Below are 24,867 nucleotides of genomic sequence, written 5' to 3'. Positions count from 1 at the left end.
TCGTAAAGCGAGAATTGGAAAAGGTAAATCGTGAAAATAAGGAGAATTTACTTGGATCAAATTAAATATAGAATATATGAATGACAAAGATCCCGAATAACGACCAGCTCTCGAAATCTACCAAGTAATATTTCACGGAGCCTGTTTCTTTACAAAAAACTTTAAAATGCAAGAAGTCAATAGAAAGTGAACCTAAAAGAGATAGATTAAAATTATTTCTAGCATCACCACGGGTAATGGCATACTTTTTTTTAAAAAAAAATAAAAATTATTACCAGCTGATTTGACTAATTTCCTTTTGTATCATTATTAACAGTATTTTAGGTTTTCTGTTAGTAGTAAATATAAAACAAACCTTACTCTACTCTTGAAACAAAGAAAACCAATACCGTATTTACTCTAATACCAGAGCGCTCTAAATATTTGTGTCGATTTCGAAAATACTTTATTAGGCAGATACACGCATCCCTATAAGATCACTACTGAAAATTCACCCAACTACTAACGGTTCAACATTGGCTGTAAAACAAGTGACTTGTACGATGCAACTTGCGAGATAGAGCTACCGATAATTCCTCTATTCTGAAAAATATTACACTTGAACTTAAATGCATCATAATGAACTGACAAGCAATAGAGATAGAACTTTACATTGTCTACATTTTCATACCATTGTTATTATTTACTATTTATTATAAAGAAATATGAAAACATGTTTAACAGTATCTACCGTATTTCTAAAATTTGTCCGAAAATGTACTGCGAAATTATAAGTCCCCCTCACGAATTTTAGCCCTGCATTATATTTTATCATATATATTGCATCATATATATTCGAGTAAATATGGTATTTCCTTAAAATATCTTAAATGCACTGAAGTTGAAGCACGTTGACTTCCATATCTGCAAGTATTTCTATAACATATTTTTAGCCTTTCAAAGTCTTTACTTTTAGCCTTTATAAAATGTACACACCACCACCATCTCCAAAGAATTAAAATCAAAGTTTAGTCTGTCTTGTATAAATATAAATCGAAAGTTTGCTTGCTGTGTGTTAAATCACAATCTATGAGCATATGTATATATGTACACACTTATGATCAACAAGCATCTTCATGTCTCGTAATGTCAATTAAATTCAACACAAAAGCTAAGGGTAAAGGGTTATGTATGTTAGTTTGACTCAAAACACTTTTGCATACCCTTTCAGGCTTTGTCTTTCTACACATAAAAACCATATATATAAAAAAGCTTTTGTTATCACACCATGCAATGAAATTCATACTACCATGCATGGAGTTAGTGTGGTAATTATTCCGCAAACATCCAATACTGGAGGGAAGAACTTAAAAGGAGGTTGAACCCAATTAAAAGATCCTGAGGACCCAGCTGAAAGGGTAGCACAAGGTTCGAGTCTGACCCGCCTGTTCTGTAACAAAGGGTCACAACAGATAGAAAAAATTAAAACACAAAATTTTGCAATCACTGTACATTTTTTATTAGAAAAATCTGTAAATGATAAGAGGTATGGTAATACGAAATGCCCACAAGCCTGTAGACTGGCAACATTTTTTTTCTTTTTTTCACTCTTAACAAGTACAATACACCATGGCAAGTATTAACACATTTTTGTTTCCTACAGATCCAAGCTTGATTGGTTCACAAATTCACCAACCAGCAGTAAAAGATTGCCAACTCAAGCCACCGATCTTCCGAGTACCCTTCCAGCTTGGTTCAGTTTCTTTATTTTGGGAGCAAAAAGTTTAGCCAGTGCAAATAATGGAGGTCAGAAACGGAAAAACTTTTATCCAGCATATGACAACTTACTCCCCGGACTTTGCATCATCTCAGGTGATACGAATTATATCGCCTAATTCAAACCTTGTCCAATCTCTGATTAATATGTACATAAAGTTATTTCCCTGAGAGTAAAAAAGCACTAAGATAAAAAATCCTTTGATGACCCATGTATTTCTCGAAGCAACAATGTGCATCAACAATCATTTCCCCCTACCTAAACCCCCAACAAGACGTTAGACAGCTGAAAGTTTTCCCTCTGACCTCCGTTCATATGTAGGACAGTCATGTTAGAGTCTCTTTTCCTCCGTATTTACACACGAATTAATACTTTAAATCATGCACAAGACAAATGCATAATCATTATCAAGCAATACAGAGAGAAGACTTGCTCCTTCAGCAGTGTTTACATGAAATCACCCAGAAACCGTTTTCAGTACTTACTTCAACATTTAAAAAACACTAAATGCACCATTCAACATGACTAAGACCTACATATGAATTCTTCCCTTGTATTGTTATTACAAATTAAGCCTACGATCGAGAATAAAGTCTTATGAGCCTGTATTTAGGCTGAGCAGCATATTCTTTTGTAAGACTCACATAAGTAGTTATTTTTTTCTTTTTCACAAACTCAAAATTACTTCTCTTAAACAAAACAACAAAAACAAAAAAAACTAATTACCTGCAGTCAATTAACTACAACAGCAATCACTCTTGTAAGAAAACAAACTTGGTACAATTAATACCACTAAATGTTCCAAACGGATATTTCCACATCATTGAAAGTTACGTAACTTAAAAGAGTGTAACACATACACCCACTGACTACTAGCACAGTAGTACATTTGGACTACATTTATATTTCTTTTCAACAAATATGCTGCACAGCTCTTGTCTTACATCATCTAAATATATAGGCCATACTTCTTATAGTTAATCTATATCAACAAAAACTGAACACACACACAAAAAGAACCGAATTCTAGCAAGAACAGGATTACCTATAAACCTTGGCTGCATTAAGTGCCTTAAGCTTAATAGTAAATAGAATTACATCGTAGTACCTATCTCTACCATTGACAGTACCATGCTCACATCAGTAAAAGGTGAGTTACATAACTTCGAAATGGGTTAAATTATAAAGGATCCCCCCTTGTTTTCTTCTGCAAGCCAATTTAACCATTTCCCCCCTTTTTAGTTTTGTGATCAAAGAAATGGCACGAATAATTATACTATATATATATATATGTATGTATGTATAAATGTATATACTATAGTATCCCTCTTCATACTGATTTTTTTCTTTTTTCTCTTGTATCATTTTAACATAGAAACGTGAGTGTTAATTACTTCACTCACACAAAAGTGCTTAGATCGAAAAAAAAAATGTAACATTGTAGTTGCTTTACAAGGTGATTTATACAAACAAACAAACGAACAACAAAAATAAAGAGAAGTGTCTCATGAGTTAGGTTATCCAGCTACAGATATGACTACCCAAATACCCCACAAAATACTTTGCCTCGTAACTTCAATCTACCATTGCTATTTGACATAGGATAAAAAAAATCCATTTTTTTATAGCAGATTTGAAACAAGATCGGTTTTCCTCATCCTAAATAAGCATGCATGAGGAAAAAGACACTAACCTTTTTTTTGAATTATTAAAAACAAGTTGTCATGGGCTACAAATACGGTTATATATAATATATATATATATATTTAAATAAGAAAAGCAAAGTTGCTGATGCGAAGACTTCCCGTCTTTCGCTTCCCATTTTTTTTTCAGGTTTTTTTCTTTCTTTTTAATGATGAATGAAGGCAAGCTGGATAATAATTAAAAAGCGAGAGGGGAACTAGAAATACACCACATGAAGAAATCAGTACAACTATTTCTTCTCGTTTTTACAATTGTGTCAACCCGATTTGGAAACAAAAAAACTGACCCCAGATTTAAAAAAAAAAAAAAAAAAAAAAAAAAAAAAAAAAAAAAAAAACCATCTCTGCAGTGAATGGTATAAACTAATATTTATTTTAACGAAATAATGAAAACATATATATATCATTTACGCGTAGCTTCCTCCCTTTTAAAAGTGAAAATGAAAATTATAATCGACAAAATTGGGTTCAGATCCCTCTACATTATTTTTATGATCCTACTTCGAATATTCCGTACTACCAAAATTATGTTTGAGAAAGGAAAAAACGCTGCAGAGTTATTACATAATTATTTAACAGTTCCAAATTGTTAGGGATAACCTGCTCCGTTAAAACAGGTCAAGTACATTTAAATTCTTTATTTTTTTTTTCTTTTAGAGAGAGTATGCAAGGGTCTATTCTGCAGTGTATCAACATTCATTAGTCATAGGGAAGTATTTGATCTACTTTTTTTTTTTTGTGTCACATCCTAATACAATGACAAGAATAAACTTGACAGATTTTGGATTAGACAGGAAACAATGTGACTTGGTTTCAAGAACCTCTGCAAATTAAAGCAGTCACTATACCGTAATCAACACAGAACATTAGAAAATATACAGCGAGCTATTGATTTATATGTAATGTTTTATATAAAAGGAATCAGAACTGATAGTGAAATGTCGATATATGTATGTATGTATGTTATGTATATATATATGTGTGTGTATGTATGTAATATATATATATATGCATTAAACACACTGTCTCCTATCTATCTGAGTAGCCACAGTCTAGAGCCATTGGTCCAAAGCCAGGATGTTCAAAATCCACAATAAGGTATACTGATCAGTGTTTGAAGATTAAGATGTCTCAATTTCTTGTATATATACATAATTAAAAAAAAAAAAAAAAAATACACGTATAGTGACGATGTGACTTTACTATTTAACAAGATAAATTATTATTCACATCAATATTTCCATGAATAATGTATTTATATTTACTTCCTCATTTTGGAAAATTTTCAGTCCGAGAAAAAAAGGTCATGCTTAGAAATGTGTAAACGTCAGGTTGTAATTTTGTGCAAAGAAAACCTTCAAGCAGAGATCAGTATATTCCTTGCATGTGCAGGTCCTGCAAAAGTCACCGTAGTTGGAGCAAAAGGGAGCCATCATTTGCGATCTTTGTCCCCTTTTGTCCCTCGACCTCGATCTGCATTGCTTCCACCCCGCCCAATCCTCCCATTGCCCCGCCCTCGGTTAGAAGGTGGGCCCTTTTTCTCTGCACTGTTGATGTAATCCGAAATCGTATTACCAGTATTAAATCGGCTATCTCCATGACGTCCAGATCCGCCCCTCCCTCGGCCCCGGCCCCTCATGGGTCCGCCTCTTCCTCTGCTACTTCCGCCATCCATGTCAGAGTTGTAGCCCCTGGAAGGAAATATTTCGTATCAGTCTATACGTTTATCAAGAACAAATTTTAAAAAAAATATGAACATAAGAAATACACTCATCCTTCGTTTTAACGGATAAAATGGGAAACCATCGGTATGCTGTTGCCGACTGTCCGTGATATATTCCGACATTAAGTCTGAAGTGGCCAATATTACATTAATGTAATCATGGGTCAGTGGTCCGTGATTATATTACGAAAGAATGAGGAATAATACGGCACTATACTTTTAATCAAACACTATCTAATCTGACAGCATCACTGTACATCATATATTGTAAATATACACTATAGAACAGTGAATAACATTTTTAGCTTAAAATCTGGACTTACAACTGCCAGATACTCCAACCTTTGTCCGCTGCTTTCGATATCTATTAAAGAGAGGTCCGTTAAGACCGAGGGATGAGTGTATTTAAGTACTGTACTTTTAATCAAACACTATCTAGTCTGACACCATCACATTCCTATATACTGTAAATATACACTACTAGCAGCGTTCACCCCGCTTCGCTGCGGTCACCCTGGAACGCAATAAACTTTGTTACTTAGATAATTTTTACTTTTTCGCTTTCAAGTGATATGATAAAAACCATAGAAGAATGTTAACATTATATCGCCTGTCATTTATGTTAACCCGCCGAGTGACACGGTCATGTGGGTTGCATATAAATACGGTTAGATTTAGCTATGATGAGCTAACAAAGGATTTGTACGTTATGGACACTTGAATGGTCAATTATCTCAAGACACTGGTAATTAAAAATTAAAGTGATATGATAAAAACCATCTAGGGTCCAAATCCTAATAACCCCCCAAAAATAAAAGAAATTGGTTCAGCCGTATTAGCGTGATGAGGTAACAAAGGATTTGTGCGTTCTCTTTTATATATATAGAAGATAGTACTGTGAATTTGTCAATTTTTGCTTAAAACCTGTACTTACAACTGCCGGATGCTCCAGCTTTTGTCCGCTGTTTTCGATATTTATTAAAAGGATTCCATAAAGACGGATGAATATAAGATTATCACTACCTTTTCAACCACTACTTCGTGTCAAATTATTCATCAATTGTCAACATCTAGAGGAGCCATAATCAGAATATTCCACCGTAATTTTGGAGTCCTCGCAGTCAAGTTCATGACTATCATATAACAGTCTATTCATTAAGTCCGTAGGATGACACAGAGATGGCGTTACTAGACTTTTTTTTCCATGATTTTTATTTAGTATTAACCTTCAAACGATACGTGTATACATTTGACAACAATCTGACTACTGATTCGTGAGTTATAGCTTTTTGTGTGAAGCAACTTGTGTTAGTGCAAAAACAATGGACAAAAGCGAATTTCGAGTTTTAATAAAGCATTACTTTTTGATGAAGAAGAAAAAAAACTACAGTGGAAACCAAATAATGGCTTGATAAACATTATTCGAACTCTGCTCCATCCAGACAAATGGTAGAGAAGTGGATTGCTGAATTTAAACGTGGTCGTACCAGCACAAATGATGCAGGGCGTAGTGGACGCCCAAATGAGGCGGTTATTCCAGAAAACATAAAAAAAAAAAAAAAAAATCCACAAATTGGTTATAAACGATCGCAAATTGAAGGTGCGCGAGCTAACTGACATTGTAAAGATATCAGATGGTAGTGTTTTTACTATTGTACACAAACATTTGGGTATGCGAAAGCTCTGTGCAAAGTGGGTGCCGCGTGAGCTCTCAGTCGACCAAAAACACTGAACCGATGCTTCAGAGGAGTATTTGGCGCTGTTAAACCGCAATAAAAGGGAATTCTATCGTCGATATGTGACAATGGATGAAACATGGCTTTACTATTACACACCAGAATCCAAAAGACAGTCAGCTGAGTGGACAGCAGTCGACGAACCGCATCCAAAGCGAGCAAAGACGCAACAGTCCGCCAGTAAGGTGATGGCGTCTGTATTTTGGGATGCGAACGGAATAATATTCATCGACTATCTCCAAAAAGGAACCACCATCAACAGCGACTATTACTGTGCACTTTTGGATCGATTGAATGCAGAAATCGCAAAGAAACGGCCACTTTGCAAAAGAAAAAAGTGTTGGTTCACCAAGACAATGCACAGTGTCACAGATCGATGAAAACGATGGCAAAATTTAATGAATTGGGCTTCGAATTGCCTACCCACCCACCGTACTCTCCAGATTTAGCCCCCAGCGACATTTTCCTGTTTTCAGATCTCAAGAGAATGCTTGCTGGAAAGAAATTTAAGTCCAATGATGAAGTCATCGCAGAACTGAGGCCTATTTTGACGAGAAAGAGAAATCGTACTATAAAAGTGGTATCGAAAAGTTGGAAAATCGCTATACTTGTTGTATCGCCCTCGAAGGCAACTATGTTGAATAATGAAATAGAGTTTTGTCAAAATTTTGGTTTTCTCTTACTTATCCTACGGACTTATTGAATGACCTGTTATATACAGCATATGCAATGTAGGAATTTATTCCTCAAGGTATGAAATATGCCAGCTTTCAAAAATGCTTAATTTACCGTCTGGAACTGTGAAGGACTTTCAATTACACTGTTCGTGACATGTCTGGAGTGCTTCAATATCAACACCAAGAGTATTGTTGTTGAGCTGATCCACTGTATGTATAAATTCCACTCTCTTAAGAAATGCACAAAGGAAGGAGTTGGTAGTTATCAAGTCGGGTTAATGTGAAAATAAACTGGACCGAGAATTCCTTAAAATGGTTCTCTTGTCGAATAGTTGTCGCAGGTCAAACATGATCCTGGCTGCGTGCGCAGTTATTCCATTCTGCTGAAACGGCTATCATAAAAGTGTCTCAGCATGTTAGCAGGGCTAGGAGTGGTAAATCACTCCAAAAAAAGAGAAAAGATACTATAATGGCTTAAAAAGAAACTAAAAGAGACCAAATCACGACATGCTCAAGACATCCTTATGCTTAATACATGGTTTTGAGCCAAAAATATCTATATCTCTATCTCTCTTTATAAAAGGAATATAATATCAAAGAAGACAGGTTGAGGCCAGAAAAGAATGGTAAGTAAGTATACTCAACGTAACTACTACACAAAACAATGACCAATACAACATTACCCTTAATCATTTGCTTCTGGTCTTGGATGGGATGTATTATGTAAAAGTTAAAATTACATTAAAACTTTTAACTAGATGTTACAGAAATTGTAATGGTTGATATTAAAAATACATCAAGTGTTCTTAGGTTTCTTGACAAAGAAAACAGTGATTAAACTATTTTATCTTTTTTCTATAGTTCGTTGAAGAGTTTTCATTTCTTGAAGCTTCTGTTATTCACTTTGGCGCGTGGTTTGAATGCCCTCCAACATACCCTGTGCAAGAACAACTTCCTGAAAATTCCCCCTCTGTATCGCCTTCTTCAATCGTTCGTTTACTTTTTTGAAGAGACGGTCAAATGCTTAGAAGTTACTTGACAATCCCTCCTTGTTTGAGTAACCTTATTTTCCATGTCTGCAATTTTCTTCCTAGACTCTCCAGCTTGTCTTAACTTTCCTTCTGTCTCTTTCGCTAAACGTAATTCTTTCTTCTTTTCGTCCTTCTCTTACAATATCTTTTGCTCTTCTAGATACAATGTATAATGTTTATATGCGCTTTGTCCTATAGCAATACGTTTAGATGTCATGGGAAATAGTTTAAGTTTGTTCCCAAACGCCTTCAATGTATCACCAAAACTGCATTTAATGTCCGTTTGCTAGAAGCCTTGTCCTCAGTTAAAGCCCACCTGGATACAGAAAAACGCCTTTCAACGTCTACATTCATGTGTGAAAGTGACACGCAGTCGTGATAACTTTTGCATCTTCTCGATACTTTAGCTGTCCTGTTTCATTAGTTTTCTTTAAAATCTTATCCCAGTAACTATCAATTCTTCCTTTAAAGTCTGGTACTGTCTTCATCTGCAACATCTTCCATTCATCAATAAGCACATCATCTTTTGTATTAATAGGTAGTTCTCTGGCAACTGGAACTATATCTCGACAACTTGTTCGGTTTTTCACAAGAGAAGGATTTGCACATCTCAAAGCTTTAATCAAACCACAACCCTTCATTACCTTTTCAATTAGGTATTTGCTCCCAGCAATATAATGCTCTTTAACCCCTTCAATAAACACAAAAACTTTTTTTTTTGGAAGACATGAAAGCTCCTTTTTAACATCGTGTGAAAGAACAATATCTTTCATGGACAACATGTTTTTAGGATCAAATAAATCATTTACATCATAGTTATCTTCAGAAATAGATTTACAAACACGTCTTCCCAGCTTCCAAAACAGATATTACAGCTAAGAGTACAGGATATGAATTAGCAGTTGTTCTTGTTGAAATTTCTCCGTGAAGCTTGTAAAAAGTTCTGCAGAAGATTTAATGAAGTACAATATCGCTTTGATTGTTGAACAACGTACAAGAGTGGTGATCTGTTTGTATGAACCAGACTACAGAATAGTCTGATTCTTTACGGATGGAATGAATTTAAGAAAGTGAAAGTCAGCCACCTAAACGGAGAATGCTTAAGAATTTTTTTGAGGTAACTTCAGATCATCTTGAATCTTCATATATTCCTCCACTTTGACTGGCCATCCATCAAAATAATGGTAAAAAGCTAAAGCTAATTTCAGATGCATCTTCACCAAAGGTCTGCAAGGTTTTAAGATATGCATTGCGAACAACATGAGGACAGGTCCCAATGTCAACTAATCCGCGGGATATCATTCCAATTAAATCTTCATTGAATAGTTTGTGGCCTTTCTTGTTCACATTGGGCCCGTCTGAGCCCAACATCAGAAGCTTGTGAACAGATATGTTCGCTTTACAAATGAGAGGATAAATTTTTTCATGAGAAGTTTGTACATCAGCTTTGCCAATGAAGAACGTCTGCAAATGTCTAGAAACGACTTCACCCCTCCCTTCCGATCAGTATCGCACTTCTATTTTATCTTCCACATTAGTCATTTCGTCAAAACACACTGAATAAAACGAGGTTTCCACATCACTTGAAATCATCTGTTGAAAATATGGTCCCAGTGCATCAATTATGAAGTATCACATCTTTTTGGAACTTAAAAAGAACAATCAGTCGGAACACCACCTAGAAACATTGAATCAAAAGTTTCCTTAATGCAGCTGCAAGTTGACGCTGAATAATTGAAACATACTGACTTCGTAACCCAATGTGTTCAGATATTGTTGCTGCATTCTTGGAACTATAGTTGAACACAAGGCGAAGAAGAACTACAGCTTGGCCCAAGATCTCAGAAGAACTGCGCGGATTTGCAGCCACTAAAACCATCTGTTTAGATCCGAGAACATCATAAGCGATTCTTTTTATGTTTAGCATATACCTTTACTACATCTGAAGAATAACATATCCCACAATTCTGCTCCATAATTTTAATTTCTTCACCACTTGAAGATAATAAATAAATAAATAAAAAAAATAGAAAAAAGAGAGAGAGAGTGAGAAGGAGAGAAAATATACTTATTCTGAAAGAGAGAGACTTTAAGAGTAACTCGGAAAAGAGGGACAAATCTAAAAAAAGAGACGCCTAGCCCTGTGTTAGTCTAATTCTTAATAGTAAACATGCTAATAATGTCGATTCCTGTACTATCGCTTGCAACTGATGACTTAAATCACAGTGTTTCTGTATAATGAAGTAATTGATAATTACATAAATGTGACATGTAGCTTGGAATGGGTGGTGGGTGAGCAATTAGAGCTTTTAACTGCACGACTTTAACCTATTGTGTATAGTGGGTCGATGGCTTTTGGGAATAACTATAGCGTAACTGTCCAAGATGCGGCGGTATTGTACGCCATTTACTGTCATAGTACTTCCATCGTAATTTTCGAACGTACAGCCCAGTAAGTTCAGCAAGGCTATGTTTCGGGAGTGCATTTGTGAGGTTAGAATCGCGCATAAATAATCAGCTGATGTCTTCCCCCCCCCCCCCCCCTTTAAAAAATGCAAGCGTTGAAATAAAAGCAAGCCTCGTAAGACATTGTGAAATAATAATAATCAGGGCTTGAAAAATCTTTGCTTGCAAATACTCGCCAGCTAAAAAATCTATTAGCCAGACCATTTTTCAGTCAAGTGTTTATACGAATAAACAAAAATCACTTTGTGACACAGTAAATATATCAATATGTTTTTTATTTTGTTTATTGTCTTACAGATAAAGAAAAAAGGAGTAATATCTGCTATTTATTCTTGAATTCACGTTTTCACTGATTGGACTTCACTCGTAAGCATGCGAGTGGATTTTTCAAGCCGAATAATAATAATAATAAAGCTACGCACAAGACCCTAGCTAAATATGATGCTAACAGTGAAATACCAGATTGTCAGGAACTTAGTATGTCATATCTGTTACATCAGTGTCATTAATGCACCTAGGGAAACAAACCTACCTCCATTACGTATGCTGTACGAAATATCATTAATTTTGCAACAAGGACTGTAACGTTCTGGAAACTTCAACCTTCGCTCTGATCTATGGCCTTTAGTTTTCAACTGGGATTTTCTTTCTTAAATTATTGAACTTTTATCAAGACAACTTGAAAACTTGTTTTTATTATAATAAGATGAAAATGGTAAAGAAAACAAATGACTAAATGAGGAAATATCGAACAACATATGGTAACGGGAAGGCATTCGAAAAATCCATTATATTAATATTTATGTGATGCTGGTGAGTTTATTTATTTCCTTGAACTATTTTAACCTTATTCTATTAAGATTTTTTTTTTTTTTAACAGTTTTGAGAAAGTATGTATTTCAGTAATTCTTCACACGTATACTATGTACTTAAAATTTTAAAACGTAAACATCGTTTTCAACACTATAAATATCAATTCATTCCCACTCTAAAAAACGTGCTGCAGCATTAGAGACAGAATTAGCCGCATTTTGTATAGGATGTTAATCTCGGATAAGGTACTTTGAACTTAGAATTAAATGGAGATTTTGGTCGTGAAGATCACGTATTCACAAATCAACACTATGAAAATGTCTTTATACATTTCGCCTTAATCAGTGTCTTTCTAGGAATATCTATTGACCTACTACTAATAACAAACAAACAAACAAACAAACAAAAAAAATCCTTAAAACACCAATTCACATACAAGCTTGTATCAACTGTTGGGGTATTTGTTATTTAATGATCATTTTTGAAGGTACATCTTACTTGCAAACAAAAAGTAGATTTGAATATAAAGAAAATAAAAGCTCTTCTACTTTGTATTTGCATGATTATTGACTTCCCTATATACCGTGAGTATTCGAAATCCGGGATAATAGGCCAGTTCCGTTAAGAGTAAAGATAAGAAATAATGGGAAGAGAAGGAAGATTGTTGAAAATAGGTGATTTTCAACCTAAAATAGTAGAAATTTCTGAATCTTACCTGCCGTTAGGGCTCCACACTGGTAAGAAGCCCTTTGTAAAATGAGAGAGCAACGTTTCCAGTTTAGCAAGCTATTCGAATGGAACGTAAGGTCACGCAAAAAAATGACACTGGGAATGTGCACATTGTTAGGTGAAGGAATCTATAACCCCTTAAACCCGTTTCCCAAAAATGCTGTATTGTTGCTATCGTTAGGGTCCAAAGGAACAGCCTGCTGTACTGGCAACATTGTTTTCTCATTTAAAATAGGGTGTCTTACCAGTGTGAAGCCCAAACGCCCGGTGCGACTGGAAACTGCCTATTTCCAACACCTTTATTCTTCATTTTTTCGTATATTTACTCAACGAAGTTGGTCTATGGCGCCGAACTTTTGATATACCGGGTATATCAACCACTTCCTTTACTGTGACTATTCTTAGAGTGAAATCTTCTATTTACCGTTAAGTCCTAGCCTTCTAAATCTTTATAAATTCCATTTCCTTTCCGTTGTGTCCTTGGTTTATATTTTAATTTATAGGAAACACTAAAATACATTATAACCTCCTCCTCTCGAATGTGCTAGTCCATTTTTTCTAGGCAATAGTGAACAGTTAAACAAAATGGACTAGCACATCCACGAAGAGACTGCTATAATATATATTCAGTGTTCTTCCCTGCATAAAATATATATTAGGTACACAAAGTAGATGGAATTTAGTAAAAGTTCGAAAACTTGCATTTACAGGTAAGTAGAAGATTCTATCTTGAGGACAGTCATAGTAAAGTAAATGGTTGAAATATATAGTATAAAAAAAAAAAAAAAATCATGCAACAAGAGGTAACAAAGCATTTATTTTCTATAAATAATACCATTTACGTAAATGAAAGTGTTACAGTTTAGTTTTTAATAACTAATACAAGCATTCGTTGGCAACAGCTGCTTTGGCTCCTAGTTGTGATTGTTTAATATAAACGGACAGAGAAAGTATGAAGCATTTCACACAAAAATTAGTCTGTAAACATATGGGAACTAGTAAATTCCCTCATTACAGACAGTATTTTATATTCTTTCTTCTGCCTTTCATATGGAATTCGTCAGAACTCCAAGTCTCGCGCGAAATTTGAGCGCCTCGGATGGACATCTTAGTGAATCACCCCCACACTTTTACTTCAATTCTACGTCAAATATCTAAACACGCTGAAACACGAGTTCAATATTTTGACTGAAAAGTGCAAATACAAATTTAGTGTGTGTAACCTTACCACGAGATTCCGAGATATGGATATTTTATTACGGTAACTGACTTCCATTTCTCCCCTTCCACATTCAATTTCAAAAAATCCTTCCTTAGTGGTATCTTACATAAAAAAATCTGATTTCTAGCTTCAGCAGTTTGGCTTAGGCGTTCAGTCAGTCAGGATATCTCTTTTGTATAAAAATTAAAATATGGGGCAATTCAAATGAAATCGACCAATGATGGTTGCTGACAAAATTTAGTTTTTTTTATTAATTTTTTTTTTGCTTAAGTTTGTACTTTAAAAAAAAAAAAAAAAAAAAAAAAAGCTGCGCAGGTTTGTAGCGTACATTTTGTATAAGCGCCTGAGCGTATTTTGAACTTCTCAGAGGATTCTGATAACGCTGTAACTTTTTAGGTTTTAAAGGTAATGAGTTTAAATCTCAATCACTTTGAGACGCACTCTAGAACGTCGAAAAAAAAAAAAAAAAAAAAAAAAGAAAGAAAGAAAAAAAAAAGAAGCTGAACATTGAGGTTGGAAACCTAAAAAATGACCATTTTGGAATGTACATTTTCAAACTAAATAAATGAGAGACACTTTCAATTTTTTGTCCTCATAGAGATTAGATAATAAAGAACGTCTTAAACAAGTTTTAGATTTGAGAGCCATATATTTGATTTTTTGGAAATTTTTAAACATTGTGAATTTTCGAAAATCGAGTATTTTCACTATCAAATATCTCAGGTAAGACACAAGTGAAAAATCTCAAATTTGCACAAAATAGAGGATAGTTGTGCAGTAACAACGGGGTAAAATTGCATCACTGAGACTTGAGTTATAAAGTTTTTATTTTGTTTTATATTTTTCTTTTTTCCTCACTGGGACTTAATATCATGAAGCGCCATGAGGCGTGGATATAAACTTTGTATCCAAAGTTAAAATAACACTACAATAATGTTAAATGAGTAAAGTGTGCATAATTTATGAATCATATCTTGTACAATAAACGAAACGTGTATGTTATTTCTTTTCTACTATAGTGCTGCTATTAAGACAGCAGTGAGGTAAACAGTTCACTAATTTGTGTACAGAGTTTGGTACTGATATTGAAAGTACGACCTGTAGGAGCTGTAAACTCTGTGGGTGTGAGTTTCCAAAGAACCTTACTGATTGGCACCCTCACTTCGTCATTTCTATATAGTTTAAAAGAGGTTCTTGGGATATGGGGATGAAAAAAGTGAACAAAAAGATCGTTATTTTCCTGACTAATGCCGTCAATTCTACCAATCCACCATTTTTCGGCGTAAATATAGGCTACGGTATCATTAGGTGCAAATAACAACATGCTATGTTTTGGAAGTACTGAAATACTGCAATCAGTAAATTCATCTGATTGTTAGTATTCATAACATCTGATTTGTGTTTGCGTCAATGGTACAAATCTATGACATGATATAATATGGATAATTCTTTTACAAGTAGCAAATCACGAATTTCTTGCTGTTTGACTGCACTTCTTCTGATTAAACATAGGTAAGTTGTATGTCTGAGATACTATCAACACAAAACATGTACACTCATGTCCAAAATTATTGTCGCATATCTATAACTGTCTTCTTGTAAGAATATAATTTGATAATGATTTTGCAATTACTTTTAATACTGATACTGTGTATATTAATCAGAAAATGTATATTTGTGGTAAATTTCATAGGAAAAGAGTTATAAATACGAAAATCATAATGAGTAAAATAAAATGTAACTAAATGGACAAGAAAATTTTATTTTCCTTTCGTGGTTCTTATTTACTGCTCTTTTGATATGAAATTTACCACATACTTGTCTTTGCCGATTATACACATACTAACATTATAAGAAATACCGGGCGAATTCGTTATCAAATTATATTACTAGAACATAGTCGTGCGACAATAATTTTGGACATGAGTGTACATTTGTAAGCTATTAAAATCGCAACTTTCACATCATTGCAACAACTTATAACTCAGAAACTATTTCATCAAGTTTCAGTGATGCAATTTTACCCACTTCTTACTGCACAACTATCGTCTATTTCGGGCAAATTTGGAATTTTTTCACTTGTGTTCTTCCTGAGATAGTTGATGGTGAAAATACTAGATTTTCGAAAATTCACAATGTTTAAAAATTTCGAAAAAAATTAAGTATATCGTTCTCCTGGAACTTGTTTGGGATGTACTCTATTGTATAGTCTCTATGTAGAAAAAAAAGTTTAAGGTGAATCTCATTCATTTCGTTTCAAAATACACATTCCAAAAGGGTCATTTTTAAGTTTCCAACCTCAATGTTCAGTTTTTTTCCCCTTTCTTTTCTTTTCTTCGACGTTCTAAATTACGTCTCATATGTGCACAGAATGTTGTCCATTCCATTGTCTTTCAAATGTTTTTGGTTTGAACTCATCTTTAAAACCTGAAGAGTTACAGCGTTTAACGGAATCCTCTGGAAAGTGCAAAATATGCACACGTGACTATACAAAATTGCCGCTACAAACAAACCTGCGCGGCTAAAAAATAAATGAATATCCGTCTTCAACTCCTTGAATGTGGTACAATTCGCGGCAAAAACCCTGCAACATGAGGATGTAAGTTTATTGTGAAACTACGCCTAACAGCACAGGGAATGAACATAACGTCTAAGTGGAACGAATCAAGCCAACCTCGATAAACCTCGGTCTCTTCCCATGCACACTTATTTTGGAACAAAATACTTCGTCATTTCACAATAAACTTATATGCTCATGTTGCAGGTTTTTTGCCGCGGATTGTACAATCTTAGGTAAAAAATTAATAAGTGAATAAACAGAGTTGATTTTTTTTTTTTTTTTTTTTCAAAAAAAGGTTCAAACCGAAAAACGAAAAATGTTCGTAAAATTTTGATGAACACACATTTGTGGGTTATCGCGTGTCACTCCCGCATATTATTCGTATTATATTCGTATTATATTCAGACCTAAATTCTCCATTCATTACTCGAAGAGATTATACTACGAAAGCAACTTAAAACTTATATATAAGTTTATGAATGTTTCATTTGTGATTTTTTTATAGTTTATTATTATTGCAATTGCAACCAAAGAAAAATTCTAAATATTGTTTCGTTTTAATGGTGTTTACTATTGATAAAATATATCGAAATACCATACTTTTTTTTAGGGAGGGGGGAGGAGTCATACAAACCCCAAGAGAGGCATTTACTGAAATCAGAAGTATCTTTGGTATCTATTTATATATAAATGGGTCAGAGCCAAAGTAGACTCAAAGAATTCTTATCTTTATTCACTTTTCTTACAGATATGCAAATTAAGTGGTTGTATTTCTTTAACTTGGACTAATAAAAGGCGGAGTGAACTAACTTGGACTTAATTAGTTCTTCTGTACTCTGCATTATTTTGAAATTGTCCATATGTAATTCTGTATAATGGCATCACTTGTGCAACTGTTTATCTTTTTGTCCTTCTCAAATAACTCTTGACAATTAGACAATTATATTAAAAGTATGTAGAGATCAGTATAACGTATCAGGAGTCCTTCGTGAGCGAATCGGCAGACGTATCTCATTTGTGGCCAATTAGTCCCGGTTTCGAGTTCAAATGGAGGACAATTTGTTTCAGATGTAAGTCGAGAAACGCTTTGGACTCCGCTTTAAGCTTATGAGAGCCCTTCCAGCATAACCCGGTTGTTGCATAATAACACCAAGGTGAAACAAATTTATTTCTGTCCATATGTGATATAAACACAGAGCAAATTATTATTATTATTTATTAAAAAAAAAAAATGGTTTAAACCAAACAAAAAACAAAAAAGTGTAAACCAAAAAAAGTTTTTTTTCAATAAAAACGATAGTTTTTGCCAACCCTGTGAAAAAAATTTTGTCAGCAACCCATGACCTGGATATTGGTCGATTTCATTTGGATTCCCCCCCCCCCCCCCATATATGAGGAAGGTATGACGACTGCTTGAAGCTTAACTATATATAACGCGCTAAAGATTATTTGTTTGATGAATCTTCCGGTGACTACATTTTTAAATAACTAATAGTGGTGCAAAACAGTTCAAGGAACATACCCTCTGGGCACGGAATCACTACCAGCCTAACACACTTATTTGCATTTGAACCTTACGTTACAAGCAAGTAAGTTTGACATTACGTCGACAAACTCAATCCGTTATGTATGGGTGCTAATTTTAAAGATGGAGGAAAGGTATTAACTCTTCTGGCCATCACAGGACAACGAGCTATGAGACTTATGCTGGGCCGACCATATGTCGTCGAAGTCTCACAATGACACAATAGAGCTTATTGATAAATATGAAAAGAAAATACAAACTAACTGCGGGACACTATCTTTTTTAAATACCGCAGGAAGTAGTTCACTTCAAAAAGAAGCCTCGTTCTCTGATTACGAAATAGTTTACATCAAGAATTGAGATACCAATTGGTGTTCGGAATTAATATTTACTTCGTACGCAGACAGATACTAACTACCGAACAATCAGCTTTTCACATCGAAGTAAGAACAGACTATACAACAACTAGCACTTTTCTAAGTCAGATAATCACGTATGTCAACTTAAATATTCCAAGTTTTATAAGCAAAAACATTCCTGACAGGAAAAAAGTCTGAACACATTTTCACATGCAAGAAATGTATGCTGCGTCATCTGATGGAGCAATACTCTGCTTATGGAAAACTCTTTCGTGACTGATGCAGATGAAATGTTACTTTTCCAAGATTTGTCCTGTAACTACATCTGTACGGCAAATGGAATCCCATGATTAATTTGAAAGTGATGTTATTCGCCCAGAAAAAAGTTTGTTTACTTAGTGACGTCCTACAGGTTGATTTATTCGCAGTGTTTCGTCCCAAGGCAAAATCTGTAGCATTTCGTCCCAGTGTAGTAATGTTTCGTCCCAATGTAAATCCGTGACAGTTCGTCTCAACCTATTTTTATTGATTAGAGAACAGGCTAACGAGTTGTTTCGTCCGAGCAACACACAGGTGATGATTTACACATCGGTCAACTAGCAGTTCGTGAAACTTAAACTGGGTGGTAAGACGGTGCGCGGTAAAAATTGCAGGCGGAAAATATGACAGGATGGAAATACAATATGTAAACATTTAATATATACATGTAAAATGCATTTTCATAAGGTATTTAGCTGGCTGTTCTTTCTGAAGCACCTGTTTTGTTTATTGCAATGACATCTCGATTATTTACTGTTATATGTGATATGGGTTCCGATAGGAGAAATAGCTATAACGGTTGCTTATGCATTTCTTCAACGGTTGTGTGTGACTTTGGAGTAGCAGTTTACAATGCAGTTCGAAATAAGCTTGGACATGATGTTTCTATACAAGGATGTTTCTTCTATCTACGACCAAGTACTTATCGTAAAATTCAATAATTGAGTTTGTCAGGACTTTATAAAAGAAGATGTAGTTTTTCTATGTTCTGCAACCAAATTGACTCACTGGCGTTTCTTCTGTGAAGACGTGCTGCAGAACATGGAGTACTTAAAACAGATAGCTCCTCCAGAAGCAGAAGAGCTCATTTATTATTTTGATTCACTATATGTATCCGGTTCATAGAGAAGATTAGCAAGGGAAGAAACTCAGAGTAAGACGCATTCCAGGGTTGAAACAATAAGTTTTCTTGACTTACTGGGTACAACCTCCAACAATATGGAAGTTGGTTGAGTGCCTGCAACAGGATTGTGCGGCAGTGGAGACAGTGATCCTCCAGTATGAAAGGGGGCAAGTGCCGAAAAAGAAGACAAAGCGCGTGTATGTTGATTTGCAGAACAGGCTGAGGAATGTGTGTTTAGATTACATTGACTTGAAGACTTTTTACGTAGACGCTCACAATTTGAGATTTTAAACATGACAGAGTACAAGGTGGTTATTGCTGTTGCATATACAAATAATTTATGACGCTATAGTACAACGAAGCTAACTGTGGATTTCCATTACATAAAATCAGACAATACAAAGTTTTAGGGCCTATAATAGTATAGTTATTATTGTTGCATATAAGTTACGTTCTGTATATAGTATTGCGAATTTGACTACGTGATTTGCATTATAAAAATAATAACATATTGTGGTTACTTTTGTTTCATTTCAATTATGTACTGTATACAGTAAACACCGATTCAGGAATAATAGAAAATGAAACAAAAGAAGTACCAGAATATTCGCTTGACAATTTGTGTAGTATAATCAATTTGTTTTTCGAATATTCCAGTACTAATGATTTGTCTACAAGGTTAGAAATTCTTCAACTAATACATGCTGGAGGTAAGTTTGAGTAACATATTAACAAAAATGCTTTCTTACGTGTGTATATTACGTATTTACATATTGTTTTTCCTTCTTGCCATTTTTCCTCCCTAAAAACTACCCGCCATTTTTTTCAGTGAGTCGGTAAGACAGCCGGATAGGCCTACTAGGCACTAACACTAATCGTCTACTTTTCTGCATATACTTTTTAAAAATTAAAATAAACCATTATTTACTAAATATTACTTTCAAACGGGTACTGTACCTTTTTTCGGACTAAGTCCCAAAGTTGGTCATCAGCTTCTAGCAAAATTTTGAAAATTTATCGGAAGAAATGTATAATTTGCTCATTTGTGTGCATGATAATATGTAAGGAGAGCGGAAGTTGTGCTTCTTAAAAAGTGGTTATAAACATGAAACTATTTGGCAAGCGGAAGGAACTACTTCGCGCAAGGTTCCCGCATGGTTGGATTGTGGGAAAGTAACGAGCATTTGTATTCTGAATATGGCTGCAGATGTACAGTCACCCACATAAGTACCTGGACCTCCATTACTTGGGGACAGGTCCTTACGTGGGTGACTGTACAGAGACGCTCCATTTCGTATCCTTGCGCAGGGACGAGAAATTGCACTCTATTAATTTTACCAAAATGGTTCTAAAATTCTCCAACCCTAACCTAACCCGACCCTACCTTAGTTATCTCTACCTTACTCTACTCTACCCTATCCTACTGTATTATACCCTTTTAAAGCGGTCCTAAAAATTGATGATTTTTAAATTTTCGTAGCTGTTATTGCACTTTTTGTCGAAAACCAGGTGGACAATCAACTTCGAAATAAATGCCCTTTTTTCTATGTATTAAAGTCATTTTGCTTCTTGTACTCTCAATCGTACCTAAAGTATTTCGTAAGAACCGTAAATTTAAAGTTTTCATCACTGAAACTTGACTAAATTTTGTGTTATGCGCTTTCAAACATTGCGATTTTTAAAAAATTAGTATGTTCAACCTTAAATGACACACTTGAAAAATCTTAAATTTTCACAAAACAATCTTTATTCGTCTAGTAATAAGTGATTAGAATGAGTTGACTTACGATTCTTTTATATGGTTAAATTCTTATTACGATTACGTAATATTTGAACGACCCAAACTAGCGTAACGTTATTTTTGTTCAGTTCTTTGACGATGAATTGAAAGACCTGCAACAGACAGGATTTGAACTGGTGACCAAGATTCCTCAATTTGAAGTTTCGCTGACAAAGCACTGGCTGCAACTTTATTTTTGGAACTAGGTCTTAAGTTTTACGGCCGAGTGCGATAATTCTGTGGATTTTTAGTTTATAAAAATTTTAAAAAGTAATCCATGAATTAACTGCGCGGGTCCATGGCGTCTGTGAGTTATTTACTACTCCCTTTTGTATATGCTGCGTGCGAAGCTTATACGGCCGGCTCACCTCTGTCAGAGAGGTGCCAATAAAAGAGTGGCACATGGTGGGATTGGGACGAAACGCTACTTGGAACGACATGACACGATTCTTTATGAATCAAGCAGTGATAAATAACTTAAGTACAAGGGGCGTACTATAATAATTTACACTTTCTTTACCAGGTGCAGTGGACCAGTGAAGTTGCTTGGTCATGCAAATCTTTTAAAAGTACGCTGAGATACAAAGTATACGGAATATAATTTTGGCGTGATCATCTTATTCCACAAATTTTACATTTTATTATTATTATTATTATTATTATAATACAAAAGAGATTAATACTTTTTTCAAAACCAGATACGATTTTACCACCTATAATTATAAATGGGAAATTAATTTTAAAACTTGACTTGCTCAAAGTAGATGAAATACATGATTAGGCACTAGTACATAAGTTAGAAAATAGTAGTTCAAAACTTTTTATTAGAAGTACCTAACATCAGGACAATACAAGAAGTGACGTATGTTAAATAGGTATAGTAAATCTACGAGGGCTGCTATATATATTTCTGGCCTAATAATGAAAATACGAATATTTATCAACGAAAATGGTTTTATTGTTTTTCAAAATATTCTCCATCAAGATTTATACACTTTTGCATGCGCTCAAACCAATTTTCGAAGCACTTTTTCCACTCCGATTGAGACACCTCCAAAACATGGTTTTTGAATGCTTCAACAGCATTTTCTGGCGACGAAAATCGTTGACCACGCATTTTTTTCTTGATGTGTGGGAATAAAAAGAAGTCATTGGGTGCCAAGTCAGGGCTGTACGGCGGATGGCCCATCACTTCGACGTTTTGGCCGGTCAAAAATGCGCTGGTTTGAGCCGATGTGTGAGAGCTCGCATTGTCATGGTGCACAATGATTCGTCTTCTCTTGTTCATTTTTCGAATTTCTCCGAAGACTTCAGGCAAACAAATGGTGGTGTACCACTCAGAATTGACCGTCCTACGTTGCTCAAGCGGAACAGTCGCCACATGACCAGTTATGCCGAAGAAACAGGCGACCATTTGCTTCGAAGTGCTTCTTCCACGAACAACTTTCGTTGGATTTGGCTCGTCTTGGAAGACCCACACGGTCGATTGCTGTTTTGTTTCGGGCTCATACGCATAGATCCATGATTCGTCACCTGTGACGATCTTATAAACGTCTTTTGAAGCACCGCGATCGTATTTTTTCAGCATTTCTTTACACCAATCCACACGAGCTTTCTTTTGAGCGATTGTCAAATTGTGCGGGATCCAACGAGAACAAACCTTTTTTACGGCCAGGTGTTCATGCAATATCGAATGTATGCTGGTGGAAGAAATGCCTAGGCATGCCTCTATCTCACGGTAAGTCACATGACGGTCTTGCATTATCAGTTCACGTACGGCATCGATGTTTTCTGGCACAACGGCTGTTTTTGGACGACCTTCACGGAATTCGTCTTTGAGCGAGCGTCGGCCACGATTGAATTCGTTGTACCAGTTTTTCACAGTGCTATAGGATGGTGCTTCGTCGCCATACAAAGATTTAAGTTCATCGATGCACTCTTGTCGTGATAATCCACGTCGAAAGTTGTGAAAAATGATCGCACGAAAATGTTCACGAGTTAATTCCATTTTTTTGCCAAGTTGATTTCTTCAAGTACCTGTAAAAGAAAAAAAAATTGTCGTAAGTCAAAAAGTTCTGAGTACATTTATGCTACAAAATGTCAAACTTTCCAATGGAAATGTCAGATTGCACCTGGCAACACTTAGTGTTGCCTAGGCCAGAAATATATATAGCAACCCTCGTATTTGAGGAAGGATGTTAAGAAAATTTAAAACTGAAATTTCAATAAATTAAATCAACGATATGCTAACTGTACTTCATGAATTGACATGAAATAATAATGAATGTGATTAGGTTAAGCACTAAATTACGATTGATTCGAAGATGTGTTAACAAAGCCAACATTTTTCCCCCTCATGTTTATTTAATTTTCAGTTTAGCATCCCTTTCAGCAGCGAGGCTGTAGGAGACCTACAGCTCAACATGGCACGTGATCTAACGTCGAGAATCGAGCCCGGGTCTTCCACGCCAAATGCGCGTGCGCTGACCGTTTTGCCACAAGGGAACTCTTTTCTCATGTTTATAATTCTGAATGTACTAATTAATAATTATAAACGCTATAAATCAGGATTATTTATTATTTGATTTCCAAATTACTTTTTGTTCCAGTTTAGGAAGGTTAAGGTCAACCTCCTCCGCGGGTGGCTACTGTATATGTATCACGCAACTACCTTCTAATATTGCGCACAACTGGACGCTTTAGGGTTTGTCTTTTTTCCCCCTTTCTTTTAACCTTTTTCCTCTTCCTACCTGAAGGAGCGTTTAGCGGAAGTGTGTAGACCTCTTCCAGTGTTGTGTTATAATGTGTGTACTATTTTCTAGCAAATATTTGATTCAAACCCTATTGTCATTTCTCACCTTCCAAGGATACCGCTTCCCATCAATTATACGTTTCATCTTGAACCACCTAATACTATATTCGCTTCCATAGATGTAACGTTTAAAACTGCATTCTAAGAGACCTTGAAAAGGCTTTCTCAATATAGGATTTAATGCACGAAACCGCAGCACGCTATTCCTAATGCAACTAGGTCTGTCCGTTATCATAATAACGAGTTAACTTTCGATGATACACTACATTCAAATTAAAGGCAGTTATCGGAAAATACGATGTTTCACTCTTGCTCACCTTTTTATTGATTTACAGATGACATTTAAGTACTCTGGAACCAGAACAACATACACTAGAACAATTCCTACAGTATCTCAACAGTAAATCTCATGTTAAATTTTAATTAGGCTGTATTGCTACATCGTCCCCTTAATAGCCATAGACGTCAGATTTGAGAAATGGACACTTCGAGAAGTACATATCAAAAGCTTCCATACTTATCACATCAGATTCCTTGCCTTACGTCTCGACCATTCGTGGCATACATCTAAACTACACAATCCGTCGTACCAAGTATATTCCTCATACCAACAAACTATAGTATATTTTTAAAAAATCGCCTACGAATGTGGGAGGAAATTGAAAACATGAGAAACCCAAGCATACGGTGTTTATCCAACATAAAACCCACTTGGCGGCAGCTGTGATTGAACCAGCGACCCCACACCGGAGGTGAGCACTACCACTGAATAACCGCGGCCCCACAACGTAGTAACTGCAAAGCAGTGTACTT

The 24,867-nt window shown here is 35.2% G+C and overlaps 1 protein-coding gene across 5 annotated transcripts in view; it reads right to left on the bottom strand.

The window, feature by feature from the left end:
* Positions 1-24,867, bottom strand: part of Fmr1 (synaptic functional regulator FMR1) — a 242,821-nt gene that overhangs the window by 96,728 nt on the left and 121,226 nt on the right. For all 5 annotated transcript variants that reach the window (XM_081756090.1, XM_081756095.1, XM_081756093.1 and 2 more), the window contains one exon: positions 5,035-5,150. In XM_081756090.1, coding sequence (XP_081612216.1) covers positions 5,035-5,150 — 116 coding nt within the window. The remainder of the gene's footprint in view (positions 1-5,034; positions 5,151-24,867) is intronic.

This window comes from Thermobia domestica, chromosome 4, assembly GCF_964235325.1.
Source record: "Thermobia domestica chromosome 4, izTheDome1.hap1.1, whole genome shotgun sequence".
Taxonomy (NCBI): domain Eukaryota; kingdom Metazoa; phylum Arthropoda; class Insecta; order Zygentoma; family Lepismatidae; genus Thermobia; species Thermobia domestica.
Note: the sequence above shows the minus strand (reverse complement) of the source record. Positions and strands in the feature narration are given on the sequence as shown.